General features: G+C 43.2%; 1 protein-coding gene across 2 annotated transcripts in view; it reads right to left on the reverse strand.

Moving 5' to 3' along the window:
• Window positions 1–17,813, reverse strand: part of csnk1da (casein kinase 1, delta a) — a 51,234-nt gene extending 33,421 nt beyond the window's left edge. For both annotated transcript variants that reach the window (XM_063188596.1, XM_063188599.1), the window contains exon 1: window positions 17,322–17,813. In XM_063188596.1, coding sequence (XP_063044666.1) covers window positions 17,322–17,397 — 76 coding nt within the window. In that variant the 5' untranslated portion in view covers window positions 17,398–17,813. The remainder of the gene's footprint in view (window positions 1–17,321) is intronic.
• Between the last annotated feature and the right edge of the window lie 2,022 nt (window positions 17,814–19,835).

Here is a 19,835-nt window from a genome sequence, read left to right on the forward strand (position 1 = left end):
CAATTTCAACAAATTGCATTGGTTTCTATACTGCAGAAAAAAAACAGCCAAATGGACGATTTCCCCGTTTTTACCCGCAGACGGCCATCCCAAGCATCCCAATTGGGCAGGTAACGGCCCAATCTGGCAACACTGGCAACTGAACTGATCTCATTGCAGTCGCTCCTAAAGCCAACAATGGCAGTCCCTTTGGTATCCTCCCCACTCCCCTCCATCAATCACTCCACGTCTGCAGGGCAGACGCATGACCCAGGCCGGCCGCACTCTAGCACTATACGGAAGGGGTCACAACTAGCCTCTGGACTGGCTATTGATGCAGCCTGCCATATATTACTGTCACTTTTTTGGGACGGGTGGATCGATGCCATATCATACCACAATGTTCTTAACCTACATGACATTTCATTTGGGTCACGTTGCATTCTATTCACAATGATGTCAAATTCATTTTAGAGCACATGTCTAATTCTACTCCAATAAGGTCTTGGGTCTACAACATGGCAAAATGGCACAGCTGATTTCCCATCATGCATCAGAGAGGAAACTGGAGAAGAAGGCAGAGCCAGACCTATTTTGGCATTCCAAGATGGCTGCTTAGATTCCCCGTGTGGAAATTAAAATGTGCGGTAGATAACAGCAACAGGCACAATAATGTTTACCAACAGGCATAATAACGTTTACCAATATAAAGTGATTATTACTCCAAGAAGACATTAAATCCTGTTAAAGTAATGTACAATGTACTGCAATAAGGCAACATCAAAACTAAGAATACATTGCAGACCTCAATGTATGATTGAGGTTTTTTTTTTTTTACTTTGTTTTCATGTACTTCGGCTTATAGTATAAAAAGACGAAGCGTTATAAAATACATTATTCCATTGTTACCTCAATTTCACTGATTATGTTGTCAGTAACGGCCTAGAGCCCACTGGCTTTGCATTGAAATCCATCGTGAATGCCAACATTCACTTCACGTAGACCCCTCATCGATCACAGCTTTGTTAGGTTAATTCACAAAGAATTACCCCTCTGGACATAAAATGGTTTGGTATAACAAGAATAAAGGTCCTCTAACACCAATGATCAAGGTCGAAAGATCTCACACAAGACCACCATCAAACATCGTTTCAGCCTCTGAGAGAAATTTACACCTATTGCTACCTACTTCATAACAGCATTTGCAGTCTCAGTGCATTAATGCAGAAAAAAAACCCGCCACTCTCACACTAGGGAAAAAAATCACACAGCTGGCAACTGTAAAAAAATCTAAATGCAAAACATGTCAACCACCAGTTGGGGCTCTGTGGCTTTCTCTGTAGTCAGGGCTATGTAGGCAGCCTCTTAACACGTTTTCTCACATACTCTCTCCCTCATTCCCTCCCTCTCCCCCCTACAAGCACAGCACTTGTTATGGTGTCAGGCCAGGACCTATGGAGTGGAGTGTTGCAAATTTAGGCAGCCATACAGCGCATTACGTAAGCTTCCCTCGCTGCCTGCCTGTGAGTGAGTGAGTCACACACACACACACACACACTGTCCTGTTGAGAGTCCCGGCCCTCCTTTTGGGGGGGACTGACTGTCTGCTGCACAGAGAGAGAGAGAGAGAGAGAGAGAGAGAGAGAGAGAGAGAGAGAGAGAGAGAGAGAGAGAGAGAGACTAGAAGCTGAGGACCTCTGCTATCTCCAGCAAGACGATGGGTGTGAGGGGAGAGTGTGTAAGCCCAAAGCCCACGTGCTCAGCTCAGACGCTGATAAGGCAAAGCGTTTTACACAAAGCCTGTGTCAACAACACTCCTAAAGCATGTCCACACACAGCAAAGGACCCTTTGTGGCTCACCTAAGATTTCTACAGAAGACCAACCGTATCTCACTGTATTTCGCCGTAAGACAAGAACAGATTTCCTAAGATGAGTCAACAATAACATTGTTGCATCTCAGACCTGGGTTCCTTGAAGCAGAGAACATAGTGCCAGTTCACATGAAGTGAAAGATGTTGACAAACATTTTAAATTCACCACTATTACTACTGGAACGATTTTAAACTTTCGAGCTTGAAATATTACAAATCAGTTCCATGAACTAGATCAACACCTTCAAGTAAGGGGGTTGATTGCCAAACAGACCATGTTAAGAGAGGAGAAAAGATGAGTCACAGAAAAAGGGCAAAATAAGTTTGCTAACAACTGGTCTAATAGCTTAATTAAGCTAAAAGCTTAACTACCAAAGAAAGACTACTCATTTCTAGGATGATAATGACTACTAATATATTGTATATGATATCAACATTATCCAGTACACTTGCTGCTGACCCAGTGTATTCTGTCCACTTCTCTGGAATTAATTCTGCAAGTTAGATACTAATAGCAGCAGTTAGTAGTAGTCAGCTTAGTAGCTAGTGAGGTAACATACATAACATGAGTTGACAGGCATAACATGGGTAGTAGCATCAGTTAAAACACGTCATGTGACCCCACAGTGGCTTAACGGTAGGGCACTTGTCTACTACACGGCCGATTCCAGCCTGAGTCCTTTGCCGAGCCTTGCCCGTCTCTCTCTCAAACTGTCCGGTCATTCATTTTATGAAGTCTAAAAAGGCACAGAATTAAAAAAAAAAAACATGACATGTCTCTGTCTGCATTCATAGACAGGAGACATCCCGATTAGTATCAGCATAACCTTTTCACTACACCCACCACCATGAACAATCCAAACAGCCAACATGTTGTCACTGATGACAGTGCCATGATGGGTGAGCAAGTCAGCGCTGCCTGCCACACCCTTGCGCTAAACCGGTGAGCATGCAAATTTCCTTACCAACACTAGGATACGAAAGTTAAGGTGGGGTTCACTTCACAGATGTGACGTGGACTTATGAAGTTCACACACAAGTATGAGTGCCCTCTCGCTCGACAAGTAACGTCTGAATTCAAAAACTAGTTGGGCAGGTTTCACACACCAAGGCATCGATTTTCAGACAGTTTGAATACACAAACAAAAAAAGATGAGGGGGGCAGTGATGATTCACAGCTGTTATAATACAAAAGACTTTGAGCATTCTCGATCAATTTCACTCATCAAAATAAAAAAGCTCATGTTATATAAAAAGGAAATGTTTCACACATTTGGTCTGAAATCCACGGTGTCTAGTTCATCCCAGAGAACAATTACACTCTCATAACAAACATAGAGCTAGTAAAAGTAGCAGCTCTGAAAGTATGTTATTATTCCCCAGGCTTCTTGGGTAGCTTGGAAGAGCTTTTTACGCTACAAAGGTGATGGGTGCATATGCATAAAACAAACATGGGCTGCTGCTGCTGCAACCAGCTGGTGAAGATCCTGACCCCATATCATATTTAAGACACTGGGGACAGTGGTTCCCCTGGTGTTAAGATGTTGACCCCATAGCATATTAAAGACAATGGGGACAGCGGTTAAGTTTACCCCAGCACTTAATTGTTAAGGCAGCAGCCACTTTGACAACCAACACAACAAACTTGACTGGGTCCCCTGAAATGTTGAAGATTTTGAGTAGAGTGAATGTAACTTAACATTCACACATCATATCTCTCTCATTTCATATGAAATTTCACAACATAGCCTTCCCTATGAGGACAGTCTCCTGAATATAATGACAAAGATTTTGTCTTGTGGTTCACCAACATGTATACTATTAGGCCTTTCTTTATCATGAGTGATAAATTGTGTGCAGTGTTGCAACTGTACACTGTGCCTTGCCCCGTTCTTGCTTAAATTTCTCCTTGTAAGTCCCTTTGACCAAAGGCGTCTGCTAAATGCTAATGCAACGTAATATGAAACTGCACAACATAGCCTTTCCTATGATAATGACGTGTCTCCGATACCGGCGAACGAACCCCTCACTACCTTGACCAAACAGAAATTCTGCGAGAAACGCTGGAGGACGTTGTCCAATCAACAAGCCATAGCATTTGTCTGACAGTTACAGCATGTTTTCACTGCATGCTAGGGCTGTAACGATACACTCAACTCACGATTCGGTTCGTATCACGATTTTTGACCTACGGTTCGATATACCCCACGATTTCTGAAATGTATCTCCACTGAAGTTGGAAACACTATCACATCAAATCATAAGGTAGTTTTCTGGACTAATGGGTAATACAAATTTGAAAGGGTGTATTACGATACTGCCTCCTTGTATCACGATACAGTATCGTGACTCTGTGTATCACGATTTCTCGGTTCGATACAATATTGTTACAGCCCTACTGCATGCCATGTGTCCACATCCAGCCTGAGGGGAGAGCCTACATTTCTGGTTAGTAGATCTGCGGATGATGAGTCGAGACGCTGCTGTTGTTTTTTCCATTAGGTCACCCAGTCAGTGGAGCAGGTGAGGTGAGGGCTGGTTGCTTAATGCAACTGTTGTGTTGTGATAAACATCGCTAATGACATTTGAGGAACACCAGGCACAAAACACCAAAAATAGCAGTCCAAGTTTCCGGGAACAGCCTACCAACATGATCATTTTTCAACCCTGAGAAGGGAAGATTTCAGAAAAGCCAGACACTGTCAAAGAAGGGTACTTGTACATTTTAGTCAAATGATGAAAAATGGTTTTCTGAATGAAGTTGTGTAGAATGTGATCCTTTGTAGGTTACAACCCTAACAAACTGTTTTGCTCATCCTTATTTTTTTTCTTTTAAAGCCTTTATTTTTATTTGACAGGACGGTGAAGGTGGTGACAGGAAGCGAGATGGGAGAGAGAGACGGGGAAGGGTCGGCAAAGGGCCCGGGTCGGAATCAAACCCGGGTCAGCAGCATAGTAGATGAGTGCCCCCACCGCTAGCGCCATAGTAGGGCCTGTTGTGCTCATTTAATGCAAAAAATGTAAATGGCAGGATCACCAGTGTGAATACTTTATTGCCAAACTGCCCAAAAAACACAAACATTCGAAACGTAGTGGGGTGAGAGAGGGTGGTAGTGTGAAGGCATGAAGGATTCATTATCCCGCAGCACAGTCCCGGAGCTGTAAGCCACACAAGGCCCCATTTCCATCTAAATTGTAGCAGGCCCACTGTGGGGAAAGGAAGGGAAGGGGAGGGAAGGGAAGAGAAGGGAAGGGTGTGGGCGTAAGGAGGGATTTAGTGGAGCCTCCTTCACACATCACTGAGTAACTGCTCTCCGATCTGCATATTAACTCTTTATTGGGCCCATACACAAACCAGCATTACACATATGCACACGTATGTACACATGCATACCACATTACCAGACATCACAGGTTTGTCGGTAGTGGTAAACATCAGACATGGGGAGGTCTGGACCACCTTATCACGTTTGTGCGAGCAAATGCATCGAAGCCCCCCCCACCATGTACATTCTGCTGTCACGCATAAAACTTAGCCCCCCATGACCACCCTCCCCCCCCAACCCTTTCACTTCCATGTTTCCTAAACGCAGCCGTGGAGATGTCTTTTCTGATGCGAAAACCATTATCTCTGCAGTCAGCATGCGGAGTGTATTGATGTTCCATGGCGTGCTCGAGGCCCGCAGCAACATGCCGACAACAACAACATACGTTAGACGTATCCTAGACCAGTGATTTGCAACCTTTTTCGAACAAATGCCCCCTGGACCTTATCCTAAGCTTCCCAACGTCCCCCTAAACTCATCATAGCACCCCTCTCAACCGTATCATTCTCAACACCCCCTAGGGCTTCCCAACGCCCCCTGGAGGGCTGTACCCCCCCTGTTGAGAAACACTATCCTAGACTGCATTTTTTAGTCTCATTCGCAACCCCCCCTCAAATCCCAACCCCGCCCCAAGAGCTCCCAACTGTCACATGGCTGGGCCACTACCATGGGGAGAAGAGAGGGAACATGTTGAGATCAATATATGACTCACACACTGGTGTTGATAATCTTCATGGAATTTGATCTGCCTGAACACATTCGGCTGGGGGTGGGAGAGACGACAGCAGATCTTCAAAAACCCTCTCAGTGAACAAGAGAGATCGCGGGCAAGTTCAGACGTGTTTTGAGAATTGACGTACTAAATACTCCCCTTTACACACGCATGCACGCAATGCCCGGCGTTGCACACCGACCGCCTGTCATAACTACAGGAAACGTGACGAACTTGAGACTATTGCAGCAGTCATTTGCGGCGGCCTCAGCAGGATAAAGGAGTGGAGCAATGCCATGGCCTTTGTTTATATGGCTGGAAGGCTATACGTTTTACAGCAAACAGGAAGAGGCTTGAAACAAAAACGTTCCATGCTGTCATGCATGGAGCAACTTTGTTCCGTGTCTTGTGATCCAGTCTCAGCATCTAAAGTAAACACAAAGGCAGGCAGGCTGCCCCTTGAAGAACTTGTCAGCAACAATAAAGAAACGTCTTCATTTCACCCCAAAATTGTCCAAAACACAACAGTAAAACCTCATGTTCTTGGGAGGGAGCCTGCTATGGCGCTATCTCCACAGCAGATCGCAGGCCCTGCCCCACTCTTGCACGTTCTTTTCCTAGGGTTTGCAAGCAGCTGGCGTAAATCTCCCCCCACCCTAAAAACCCCAGCAGCCCCAACTCACACCCCCCTCCCTCCTCCTTCTCCTCCTCTTCCCATTGCTCTGGGGCCCTCTCTGGGGAGGTGGAAGGCCCGGTCTGTCTGCAGGGATAAATTGGTTGCAATATCACTCCATGTTCACATCACATGTGCGTTCCGTTTTGCATGAATTGAAATGCAAGCGTTCCACCAGAGGGTTGGGGAGGGAAGTGGGTAGCCAGACATGTTTTGATTTTGGTGTTCATTTTTTCTTCTTGCATTAGTCATTGAACAGCACGTGCTTTGAGGGAGAGTTGGTCTCGGGGCTCTGCAAGGGGGTTGGTATGATGTAACAAACACTTCAACGAGGTGTGTGTACTTCTTGAAAGTTGGAATTTTATACCATAAAAGCTTGGTTACATGGTGCACTGCATAATTTAAAATGGAATATTCTTTTCGGATTTTCTGAGAAATCAATAAGATACAGTCTCAAAGTTTATTTCCGCACTGGTGGCGATGGAAGACGGAAAAAAGTAGCAAACAAGGAACTGAAACTTCAAAACCGCGACCAGACTAGTACATAGTCCACGTGTGGAACGGAAAATAGAGGCTGTGCGTTTGTTTACACTGTAAAAGGAGAACCACAGACAGACAAGTTGAAGATAAAAACAGTTTCGTCAGAGCTGCATCTAAGCGGAACAGTGTTGACAGTTCCTGTTTGCTACAACCCCCCACAAGACCACATTACCATGAGTCTGCAGACGAGGACACATCGCTAACACCTTCGCTCGTGTCCTGGCACCCTACTCACTATGGAGGAGTCCTGAGTTTGACTGATCACAGGCCCCTGAATAGTATGGGGGTATCCAGTGAGCACTGTGCTGTTCCATTTGAGAGGCTGCCTGTTTTTTTTGGTCTTTTTCAACTTTATTTTTGATAGGACAGTGTGAGAGGTGGACAGGAAGCGAATTGGAAGAGACGGGAGGGGTCCGCAAAGGACCCGGGCCGGGAATCAAACCCGGGTCAGCCGCATGACAGGCGAGTGCCCTACCGGCTGGCCACGGCATTGCCTAAGCTGCATTTCTGAATGGGACTAGGCGAGCCACACTTTCATGCTCACCGTTCCCTAGGCCAAAGAAAAATAAGAGTTTGGTTCCGGTTGGTTGTCAGGTTTGGTCATGGGTCGGTCGGATTTTTTTTTTTTTTTTCAAAAATTTTTTTTTTAATGTCCGACCCACCCAACCCCCCATATGCGCCAGATTTCGTCATAAACTTTGTTGAACAATGCCAAGGACGATAGTGGAGTGTGGCCTGCTAAAGCTACAATGAAATATAATAAGTATTAATGAGCCAAGATACTCCGTCACCGAAATGAGGATATGATCATACAGCCTACCGTTTCTGGCAATACCTGTCCAGCTGCCAGTTGCCTGACACTGCTATTTTAGCTCCTGTAGGCTATGTCCCGTTTTCTTTTTTTTTAAATTCCGTCCCATCATCGGTTGTAGACCATATTTTCCTTGGGATGAAGGTTCTGGCTTGGAAACATTCTATGTACATACTTTTTTGTTTTACGCGAGGATGTAGACGTCTGAGGCGATATGAATGTTGATGAAGGGTGATCGAGGCGCAACATCGTCATTGCCATTAAATCATTATTGTAGGCAACTAGTAGTCCTAGGTCTTCATCGAACAGTCGTATTTGTGGCGACATCATCGTTAATTTCTATTTCATTATTTGGAGGAGGTGCGGAGAGTGAGACAGTGACAGATGCCCTGCTGCTGCGCGATGGTGGAGGGACAAGCAGAGAGAGAGCAAGAAAATAACGGGCTCGGGCCAACGGACTTCTTGGTTAACAAGGCCTTGTGGTAAATGAAAGAATGAAGGGAAACTTGGGCAAAACATTTCCCTTCTCTCGTATTAACTTATTTTACAATTACAAGGTATTGATACAGTGCTACTTTAGAATTGCTGTAACGAGTTATGCATCTCGTCCAACATGCAGCGTGACTGAATGGAAGCCCTTTTCTAATACGACGAGACAATATCAATACATTCAAAAATCGTGGATACTCATAATGTTTTCTGTGTGTTGCATTTCGAGGCGGGTGGTCAGGCTGTGTCCGTGTTGGGTGTTGAGGTAAGGCGATTGACTTATCATTTGACAGGCATTTTCGCCAGGTTCCCAAACTATCCTACAGCCTATTAGTCTGCAAGAACGCTGTGAGGCAAGTTATTTAAAAACTTACGAGCTACAACGACTACCAATTAGCATGTTGTAGCATAGCCTAATAATTAGCCAACAACGTGACCGATAGGTGCGCAACTCTGCAGTGACATTTGGGGTTTTATAATATCAAGCCGGGCGGCACTTGTGGCGCGCGCTTATGTTGCTCCTATGTGGATAGTCATGCGATGCAAATTCAGTAACTTGCAGGCAGGTAGAAAGTGAGAGATGGCGAGTTATGGGAATGAAGAAACGTGTTGTGTCTTGTCTATATAAACAACCCTCCAAAAAACATCGATATTTTTTTGAGGATTCCAAAAACTCAAAAAAAATATTTTGGGTCGCACAAAAAATGATAGGGTCGGTCGGCAACCGGAACCAAAACATTATTTTTTTTAGGCCCTACCCTCTCCCCTTTCCTTTTCCCCTTAAGCTAGATTTATGCTTCGGACGCATAGAATCTGCGTCCGTCCGTTTTCTGTCTATGCGAGTCCACGCCCCCCTCTCAGAGGCTCTGCGCCCGTCGTCGAGCGCCTCGAAAAAATTCTAACTATCCGTCGGACGGACGCGGAGTACGCAGACAAAAAGGCGCTATGATTGGTCGTCTCGCTACTTCCTTGTTCTGTTCTTGTGGCAGCGCAATGCCAGTAGTTTGCGAGAGCAGAGCTGTATTCTGTTAAAAACTTTATTAATGCCTTGTGTGTAAATGTGTGTAAATACACGAAGCTACAAGCTAAGTAACAAACAATGCATCAGTTGAACACTCGAGGCACAATGCCTGCGGTTTTACTACCGTTCCTCCACCGAATGTAAACACACATCGGCAGAATCAACTGTCTTTACATGCTTGCATTTTCTGCTCGTGAAAACAGACTGGGTATGTCAAATAATGATACCAGTGCATTGCCTTTGCAATTTGTGTGAAAATACCTAAGGTAAGCGTACCCATTAAGCCCACCAAAATCTAAATTTCTTTATTTTTCAATCATCTTCACATAATTTTTTTGTGAAATAATTTGTTAAATAGTAAGATTTACCTCTCTTCTCAATGTTTGTCACTGAGTTGATGAATATTTCAAAGTACAATATGAAGATTTTTTACGAGAAAAGTGAAAAGTCTGAATGTGTTCTTGTGTTCCAAATAAGCTCATATAGTTATTTCTCTATCAAAATACCTGGTGAGGTGTGTGAATTGAGTTTAAACAGTGTAGCCTACATAGCATAAATGGTTTCAGACCAAAATATTCTTCCAAAATGTAAGATTTGCTAAAAAAAAAAATGCATAAAACCTAACTAAAAATGATGGCATCTCTTACTTCATATACTTCATAAAATTCTTCATCCAAACAGAGAAATTATTTTTTTTCCTATTGTTTATTGTTAGTTCATTACATTACGCCTTTTTAACCAGCAACTCAAGATTGTACAGCACTTTTTACGTCCCTCAAAGACATTTTTGGCTACCATGCATGCCAGCTTGCATGCATTTCAATGGGCTGTACCATTTAAGCCCACCTAGTACCCATTAAGCCCGCCTATACAAAAAGCTATTTTATGGAAATAATCAGCTCCACAAAACATTTTATGATGCATTTCTTTAAAGACCAATGCCAAACAAACTGGAATATGCTTAGAATTCATACCTAACCATCTTTAGTCTTACGGCAGAGTAAGATAAAGATGGTGTGTGGTTGTATCAAGAAAATATCAGCGTTTGCTCTGTCATAAAACACATCTTTCCGTTTGAAGGGAAATGCTATAATTTAGCAGAACACTGGATGTTTATGTATAAAAATCATTACATTTACCTCTTAGTTCTCTAAATATCAAAGTATTTTCAAAACATTTGACTTAAACTAGCTGAAATTCTATGATTTCTGACATGTCCCAAAACAGCAAAGTTTTGAGGGGACTTCTTGTCAGTAGTCCTGAGACTGGATTCACTTGGACAGGGATTACTCAACGATAAAACATGTGATTTGTTTGCAATAAAATAAATTTTGTCAGTTACTAAACCCTTTAATTGGATAGGGTGATGAACAACACAATCCACATTTTCCCTGTTTTTAATTGACCTCAAAGTTGAAAGTGGGCTTAAAGGGTGCATGGGCTTAATGGGTACGCTTACCTAGCTAACCGGGATAGAAAGCAACATTGCTTAATAATGACTGCAGTGCTTCAATGTAGTGAAAGTAGCATAATCGCGCAATTTCAAATGTGGCTCGCGACGAGACCTCGGACCTCGCAGAACTCGCAGATGCATGAATACAATGTTGGTTCGTGGCCACTCCCACGCGAGTTTTGACGAGCGCAGTTGCAGAAGTCTAATCTGACCTTTAAGGTGTGTGACGGGGTAGGGCCTGTCGTCAGGAGTAGTTTTTTCGAACGTAAGCGCACCCCATAAGTGGAGGGCCGCGGCCACGACTGTTAGTACACCTGCTGAATCACCAGCGTTGCATAACAGCATTTTTTGGAGCTGCTCGCAATTTCGCAGGCGAGCCTGGATCTGGGCCAGAGAGCCCTCGCTAGCCGGCAGCCAGCAGCTGATCCTAAAGGCTGTAACCATAAACCGGTGATATCTAGGATCTAGCATTCGGGTACACTTTGGTAGGTCACACAAAAGGCACTGTACAGGACAGGACAGGACAGGACAGGACAGGAGTACTGGTTTCTAACGGTTCCTGTGCCGTTGGTTTGTTATGCGTCTGTGATGGAAAAGCTCAATAGTGACTCCTCTTGTCTTGCAGCGGGCGGCCTCTGCTTCTTGTCCCTTCCCCCCATGAAGGGAGTTGAGCAATCCGGCCAAAGAGAAGGAGGAGGACAGCAGCTCCTTCTGGTTGGAGTACTTCACGTGGGAGTGTGGAGTGCATGCATGCTTGCCTGTAGTATGCTTTACAGCTTTCTTGGAAAGGGGGGGATAAATGGGGTGCAAACGAGACGTTAAAAAAAGAAAATAAGACTCAGAGTAACATCAATGGGTTCAGTCTGAGGCATAACGGAACAGAACAAATCACAATAACACAGTGGGATGGGTCCAGGGGTGAGCTCACCATGCCTGTCCCCGCTGACCGAAGATGGGGGTGTTGACCAAGAAGCGTAGGGTGGGGGGAAAGGAATTACACAAGAACATGTGGAACATGAAGGAGTGCTGACAAAGAAGCATAGGGTGGAGAACATGCAACCTTAGTGTACAACATGTAAGTGAAGAGGAGAAAATCACGTGTGGATAACATGGTCTGTGAAACATTCTCCCCCCCAAAACTGCCCAAATCAACACAGACATTCCCTGTGCCTGATAGCAACCAGACTTTTGGAAGTGGTCACACTTGGATATTGAGGTGCAAAGTAGGCTATCCAAATGCTATCCAAAACACCAACACACAGGTTGATAAAAGCAAGCATACTTGAAAATATCAAGCATTGTGTGTGGATTTGCTTATTTGTGCACCAAACACTCTTGGGTCATTCCATGTCAATTCACATGATTCCATAGAATCTCCCCACGTGACCCTCTCCGATTTACCCGATATCTCACATACAGGTACCTTTTGATGTCAATTGAAAGAATACCAAGTATTAGCACCCTACGTCCAACGGTTGTGGAGATGAAGCCCTCCAAAGTTGGGGTGCCATGCCCACTTTTCAAGCCTGTGAATTGCCTACAAAATTTACAAGCAGATTTTGACACCTCTGGTTTTAGTTTGAAGGAAGATACAGGCCTAAAAATCACCATGGCCCCTCAATATGACCCTGTCTACCAGATGAAGTACTTACTACTGGCATGCCTTGATTATTTTTGGCTATATTAAGCCTTAAAAACTGAATTTGTGGAACACGTGTTGAAGAGTCTTGCCATTTTGGGGTTCTAGATATTGGAAACTATGTATGCTTTGGGAGTTATAATTGATCTTCCATCATATTTGGGAACTGTACAGTGTATTCCAAAAAATGTAGGGCGCTCAGACATTAACAGATAAAATAGGAGGGACTCAAAAACAGCTTTGGGACAAAATGACCTTACGGTACCCTCTACTTCAGGCCTCAAATTAACCATGTGGGCACTTGATGACTGGAACACCCTTTTAACCCCATGTACAGTAGCACTGTATCAAACATTCAAGCTTGGAAAAACTTTGTTTTTCAAAGTTCTTCATATTAATCTTGGCCTTCAAAGTATATGTTTTTGTCTATGTCTTATCACAGTGTCTGTTTTGTCTGCTGCCATCTGCTGGTCTAAAAAAGTAACAACAGCGTAATGTAAGAAAACAAAAGGGGCTAGAAAATATTGCCCATAATTTACCAATAAAGCACTGTAATTATTATACAGTATATTGCTATATACTAATTATGATTTTAACAAGCATGATGAATATATAGTTCTATATATATATATATAGTTATAGTTTAAATAATTTCCTAAGTGTGACTGCTTAATGCTCAATCATGATGTCAGTCCCAAGATGGCCTCACCCTGCACTACATTTCTACCAGACATGGGGGTGGGTGTGTCCTGGTAGAAATGTAATCATGATTGAGCATTCTGCATAATGCTTGTTAAAATCATAATTAATATATAGCAATATACTGTAGAATTAAAGTGCTTTATTGGGAGCCTAGCGAGCTTAACCCCTAGGGGCGTCTAGATTTCTAGGCTACTTTATTGGTAAATTATGGGCAAAATTTTCCAGCCCCTTTTGTTTTCTTACATTACACTGATTTTGACCAGCAGATGGCAGCAGACAAAACAGACACTGTGACAAGACATAGACAAAAACATATACTTTGAAGGCCAAGATTAATATGAAGAACTATGAAAAACAAAGTTTTTCCAAGCTTGAATGTTTGATACAGTGCTACTGTACATGGGGGTAAAAGGGCGTTTCAGTCATCAAGTGCCCACATGGTTAATTTGAGGCCTGAAGTAAGGGGTACCGTAAGGTCATTTTGTCCCAAAGCTGTTTTTGAGTCCCTCCTATTCCATCATTAAAAGTCTGAGTACCCTACTTTTTTTGGAATACACTGTACAGTTCCCAAATATGATGGAAAATCAATTATAACTCCCAAATCATACATAGTTTCCAAGATCTGGAGCCCCAAAATGGCAAGACTCTTCATCACGCTTTTCACAAATTCAGTTTTTAAGGCTTAATATAGCCAAAAATAATCAAGGCATGTTATTTGTAAGTAAATCATATGGTAGACAGGGTCATATTGACGGGCCATGGCGATTTTTAGCCCTGTATCTTGCTTCAAACTAAAACCAGAGGTGTCAAAATCTGCTTGTAAATTTTGTATGCAATTCACAGGCTTGAAAGGTGGGCAATGCACCCCAACTTTGGAGGGCTTCATCTCCGCAACCGTTAGACGTACGGTGCTAATACTTGGTATTCTTTCAATTGACATCAAAAGGTACCTGTATGTGAGATATCGGGTAAATTGGAGAGGGTCATGTGGGGAAGGCGTGTGAATTGACATGGAATGACCCTCTTTTGAAAGAGGTAAAATGAGCAAAAGCAACAATTTGTTTGAGCACATGTCAGTATCAACAAACTAAGCTTATTGTGCATGGTTACAGTAACCACATACTATTAAACTACGGTCACTTGTGATCCTTACTGTGGCTACTTCCACAGCCATCATATCTGGCCAGACTCACAAGAAAATGACATTCTGGACTAGACTGAAGAGGTGACAGTCTATTCTGCTGGAATAAAGCTTTGACTCCCACGCAGACTCACTAGTCTGGTGGCAAAGCAATTGTGCCAAATTCCCTGTTCCTCTGTAGTTACACGATAGCACAACTTGCTCACAAAAGCTGCACGAAAGCTTTTTGCTTTTCAAACCACGCGCTGATAGAAAAATGCCAACCGTCCCACGGTCCCAGCGCTGCAATGTAGCCGAATGCCCCTAAGCCACAGCTTCCATGCATGGCATTGACTGGAGTGAAAGATTACGTCAGAGCCATTTCTATGGGACCTTGCAACTATGAAACTCAAGCATAAGGAAGACCTTGAATGGAAAACAAGACCAGTCTCTCACTTACATAAGAACCTGCAGTTCAGATTCAAAGACCCATTAGAACCTTCTCATGTCATGGGGAGCAAAATGGCCTGAACACTGAGACCACATACTTAAGACCAGGAGGGCAATCCCAAACACCACCAAACTCTGACATAGCCATAGCCTGTAGTACTGTAGGTGAACTGCCATTACGTCCACCTAATAGAAAACATTCTGCCTAAAACTGACGAGGCTAGTGACATGCAAAGTAGCCTGGATAAACAGGACTAAAAAACAATTTCACATTCAAACTAAACACATTGTTTCTTTGATAGAGGTGATGATTAAAGCTGACCTCACACCCTTGTGAGACCTTCCCCATCAGCAATCCTCCTTCCTCAGCCAGTGTGTAACTGGGGCACACAGAGAAGAGAAGAGATGAGATGACAAGAACGCATCTCTGCCCTTGAGTGCAGTCTTTGCTGCTCACTGACATCTGGAATGGGAAATCCAGTTTTAGCAATCCACCGGGACGAGGATGAGACGAGGCGAGCGTGCCTCAGCCCCTGGGCAAATTTCAAATGCAGCTGGCTACCCTCTTTTATCTGAGAGCTCGAACTGGCACATTGGCACATTGATGCGTGATGCTTCCTACCGTACCTCCTACAAATAACTTATTTGAGTGCACCGCGAAGAGTGAACATCCTCTTAGCATAAACTTGACATTTCACCTCCTGGGTCACAATTTCCATAAGAAAATTTGCCTTCTGAACTGTACTTTGATCTTTATGATTACACTAAGGCCTATATCTTTGGTGGAGTTCAAAGTTCACAACAGGTGCCTTTGACAGGCATAAGTCAACTTAGCAAAGGCTATGGCCAACATTACTGGAGAGTCTCCTCCTTGGGTCTAAACCCTGATACTAGATATAGTAGAATCATGGCAAGTCTGGTCTGCCATGAATTGCACAGGAGCCATGGTAAGCAAATAAGTTACCATAAAGACAAAGAAGTTACCATAAAGACAATATTAATTGCATGTGGCATCAGGGAGCATCTATGCATGGCTCAACAGTCAACACTTCCTATTAGTCTGAGGAAGGGCCAGGTTGGCAAGAAAGTTCATCGGTGTGTGGATTTCTTCATTGCCTATGGATCAACAGTCAACACTGAAATAACAAAATACACTGAATCTTTAAAAACAATTTAGGATGTGGCCCTCTGTGATGGGATTTAGGGGTGTCATGTGCATTAAACAACCCCCTGGTTTCTCTTCAACAGATCATTGCCTGTGAGCTGAACCTTGATCATCTTCGAGAGATGAATACAATGGGCACAGCCTGGCGAGGAAATTGCATGTGTTGTGTTGATGCAATACCGTATATGAAAACATTTGAGTGATAAAGAGCCATGTTCTGACATCCATGACCAAGCCATGAAGGTGTGTTAATAATGTTAACAAGTTAATGATATAAAGAAGGTGTGATTGTAACACCCCCCCCACCACACACACACACACACATCACCAGAAACGCCAAACCATTCCTTGGCGTTGTAGAGATACACACCATTGCTCTCGTTGTGTTAAGAAAAGATAGTAGGTAAAAACGTTCAAGCGACAAGCGACGTGTACATATGTGGAAATATGTCACGAGACGCAGAAAATCACGTTCTTTCCCATGTATGGCACGGTTCCCATTTCTTAAGATTGTGCATTGACAGGCCATGTAACTAAGCCATCCATTCCATAAATACCGACCGTGGATTTGTGTTGGTGTTGTTCGGCTGACTAGCAACCCTCTACTGACATTGATAACTGCCAATGGGTTGATAGGCTATGTTCGCGCATACAGGTCTTGCTTTATTTAACAGGGCCACAAAGCTCAGCAATCATCATCATCACTTGAGTTTTACACCAGTGCTGTGTATAGTTCGTACAGAATGACTTCAGTTCGTCGATGCCCCTCTGAACCGACGTTTATAACCAGGTTATGCCAACTAGGAGAACGCAGAGACGACCAAGCCCTGTAGGCTGGCTTGCCTAAACGTCCAGTATTCGTTAGAAAAACTGACAGCCCCCACCATCACAACTCAGCCAGCCAAAGGACTCCTATTCAATCCAGCTAGAACCACCTCACAGACAGCTGATGATGCCAGCGATTCTATGAGTAGACTCTATATCCAGTCTTTCTGGTGATGCTGCTGCAGCTTCAGGATTAAATGCATGTCAAAACGACTGCCAGCCAAAATGGATTGATAATGGAAATATGAGCGTTGTGCATAGAAGACATAGACACCGTTCATTGTTATGCTTGTCAGATAACGTTGCATTTTACAACTATGAGAGCTAGCTGCAGCATTAACAGCTAAGCTTAATGTTAGCCTATGGTTAGCCTCCATTATCTAATTCCTAAGCTAGCAGACTAGACGATAAATAACCAAAGGGTAGCGTTACTAAAGTCACCAGGACTACAGACAGCTATCGTTGCCTTGCATTTAGAGCTTGTGCATTCTTAACAGGTGGAGAAAGGCGGGTAATATTCTGTGATTGTTATGTATATTCTTACCCAAATAGATGTCTCCAAATGATCCACTTCCGATTTTCCGACCAAGTCTGTATCGGTTTCCCACTCGCAATTCCATTCTGGCGAAACTTAAAAGCTAGCAATGTAGCTAGCTCTTGTACAAAAAGAAATATGACTTATTTGCTCTCTTTCCCTGTGTTTCCAAATTCACACAGAATAAAAAACGCCTATTCAATGTCTCTCCTCCAACCAGTCTTGAAGTATCCCCTTATAATAGGTGCTAGCTTGCTAATACTGCCAGCGATTCTCCAGTTTTCACCAGTCGTTTTAAAACATTCCGAATTTCGTACAACCACAATACGGGGCTTGTTGGATAGGTTTCGTTGTCAACCTTATGCTCTTGCTATTTTAAAACACATCCTGTCATTATTTGCAAAGGATGAAGACGGATTTATCAGAATGTCCCCGTCGGTTTCTGTCTGTTATCTGTGTTTCTCTGCCTTGCTCGGTGTCGTTCTGCTGGCTGGATCAGTTGAATAATCTGCTATGTAGCGCTGACATCACTTCCCGTAGCAACAGTAGGCCACTGTAAAGTGGTTTGTGTTTGGGGGAGGGGATATAGGCAAGGCTTGCACAATAACAACAATAGAATTGCCAGGGTGTCTTTTGTCCAGACAGCGTTTTGAACCACGGTCCCAGAGCCTCCCCATTATTATTTTGGGTAAAAGCTCAGAGAATTGATTTAATGCCAAACATTCATTCAATGAAAAGTGTGTGTGTCTGTGTTTGTGGGCCTATGTGTTGTTTTTTTCTTGCTGTTCAGACACAACAAACTATAGGCTTAGTAAGCCAGTGGTTTGACCATGAAAGGAATATCAATCTAAACGTTACTGAGGTGTGTTTTAAAACTGTTTATAATGCATTGTTGTCCACCTTGGGTTTCTAAAATGTAAAACTCTGCCAGAAGGCCAAGCTAAGATTGCCTCATTTCATTTAATAGGCATAGGCCTACGAAAGTTTTCAGTGAAAAACTACAGGCCATGCTGGTTAGGAGTCTCTCTGCTTATACCCTGTACGCCTAGTATCCTCATTTCCAATGTCATATTTCTCTCCTTTTTGAGCTTAGACTTTTTTTTTGGGGGGGGGGGGGTCACCTGTCATATTGCTCTGTGATAGATAGGACCAGGCCTACCCCTAAACAATAAAAAAAAAACAGCCTACACCAGCCATCGCTTTTGAGTAGTCAGTTCTTAAATGAGCTCTCCTAACATTGAAAGGCATACTGTCATGTGATCCACTCTCTTCCAGCCACCTGTCCTGAGGTCACAGAGATAGTAGGCTAGTCACCATTTGCTCAAGGTCCTGTTTAGAAAGGACTGATGGGTCCTGGGTGGGCTTGGGCAATGCTGAGCTGTAAAAATTCCGACGCTAGAATCTTTTGTACAATACTTTACAATAACACAATAGCTTTACAATAACAACACTTAAAGTATCTATTCACTCCATTGGCTGGATGTAGCCTATATGGGAGAATATACAGTATGCAAATTGAAAACAACAGGTTAAGATGTGTGTAAGGATATAAATGCAGTTACATTTTATGAGAAGGTAAAAGGGTATGTGTACCACAAAGCAAAACAAGCCATTGAACTCCATTGTCACCTGGCTGGGAGCTAACTGAATCAACATTACTCAACAGTCGGTAGCCTCTTAACAAAATTACCATAACACTTCATAAGGGTGTGTCCCAATCCCGCTCCCAATCCACCGTATGGATTTTTCCATGCTGACAGGGGTAAAATTGTGTTTAAAATTTACACTGTATGACACAAGAGACATGTAGGGGCATGTCAGTTGAAGGAACAATTAGGTGAGGATGGCATGAAGTAGAGGGCGGCAACAGCTGCCGGATGAATGGATCAAAGTCAGAATATACTCCATTCATTTTTCCATCTGAGCAGTGGTGTAGTCTACGTAGAATGCAGGTTTACACTTGCCTAATTTTCATAGACTTCAGATCACGGTATATACAGTATACCCACCTCAACATTTCAGGGATTTCAGCACCTAAAATTGATTGATCCGTTATTTAGAATAGCACAAATATATACAGTATACCCACCTCAAAAATGCTCAAATATACAGTGTACCCACCACAAAAAAAGTAGACTACACCATCTGAGTTATAATGGTGGTGTGAATTGCCCTTACGGATGTGAATGTATGTTTTTTGTATGTTTTCCTTTAATGTAGAAAAAAAATGGAATACATATCAAGTTAATGAAAGTGCATCAAGAAACCATTTGACATGTGATGGGGGCCTGCTACCTTGGTCAATGATTTAATCAGTAATACGTCCTGACGATTGAACTAAATTTTTGCTGACTTATTAAAATGAAGAGAGCCTCCATTATTGTATAATATAGGACAGAGGGCCCTGTCCATCCCTTTGACTGATGATAATTAAAAATGATCCATAGGTATTATCTTTTAATCGGGGCAGCTGCTCTTTCCAACACTGGATTAATCACACTCTCTGACATTCTGCATTCCCCC

The sequence above is a fragment of the Engraulis encrasicolus genome, chromosome 2 (assembly GCF_034702125.1).
Source record: "Engraulis encrasicolus isolate BLACKSEA-1 chromosome 2, IST_EnEncr_1.0, whole genome shotgun sequence".
Classification (NCBI taxonomy): Eukaryota; Metazoa; Chordata; class Actinopteri; order Clupeiformes; family Engraulidae; genus Engraulis; species Engraulis encrasicolus.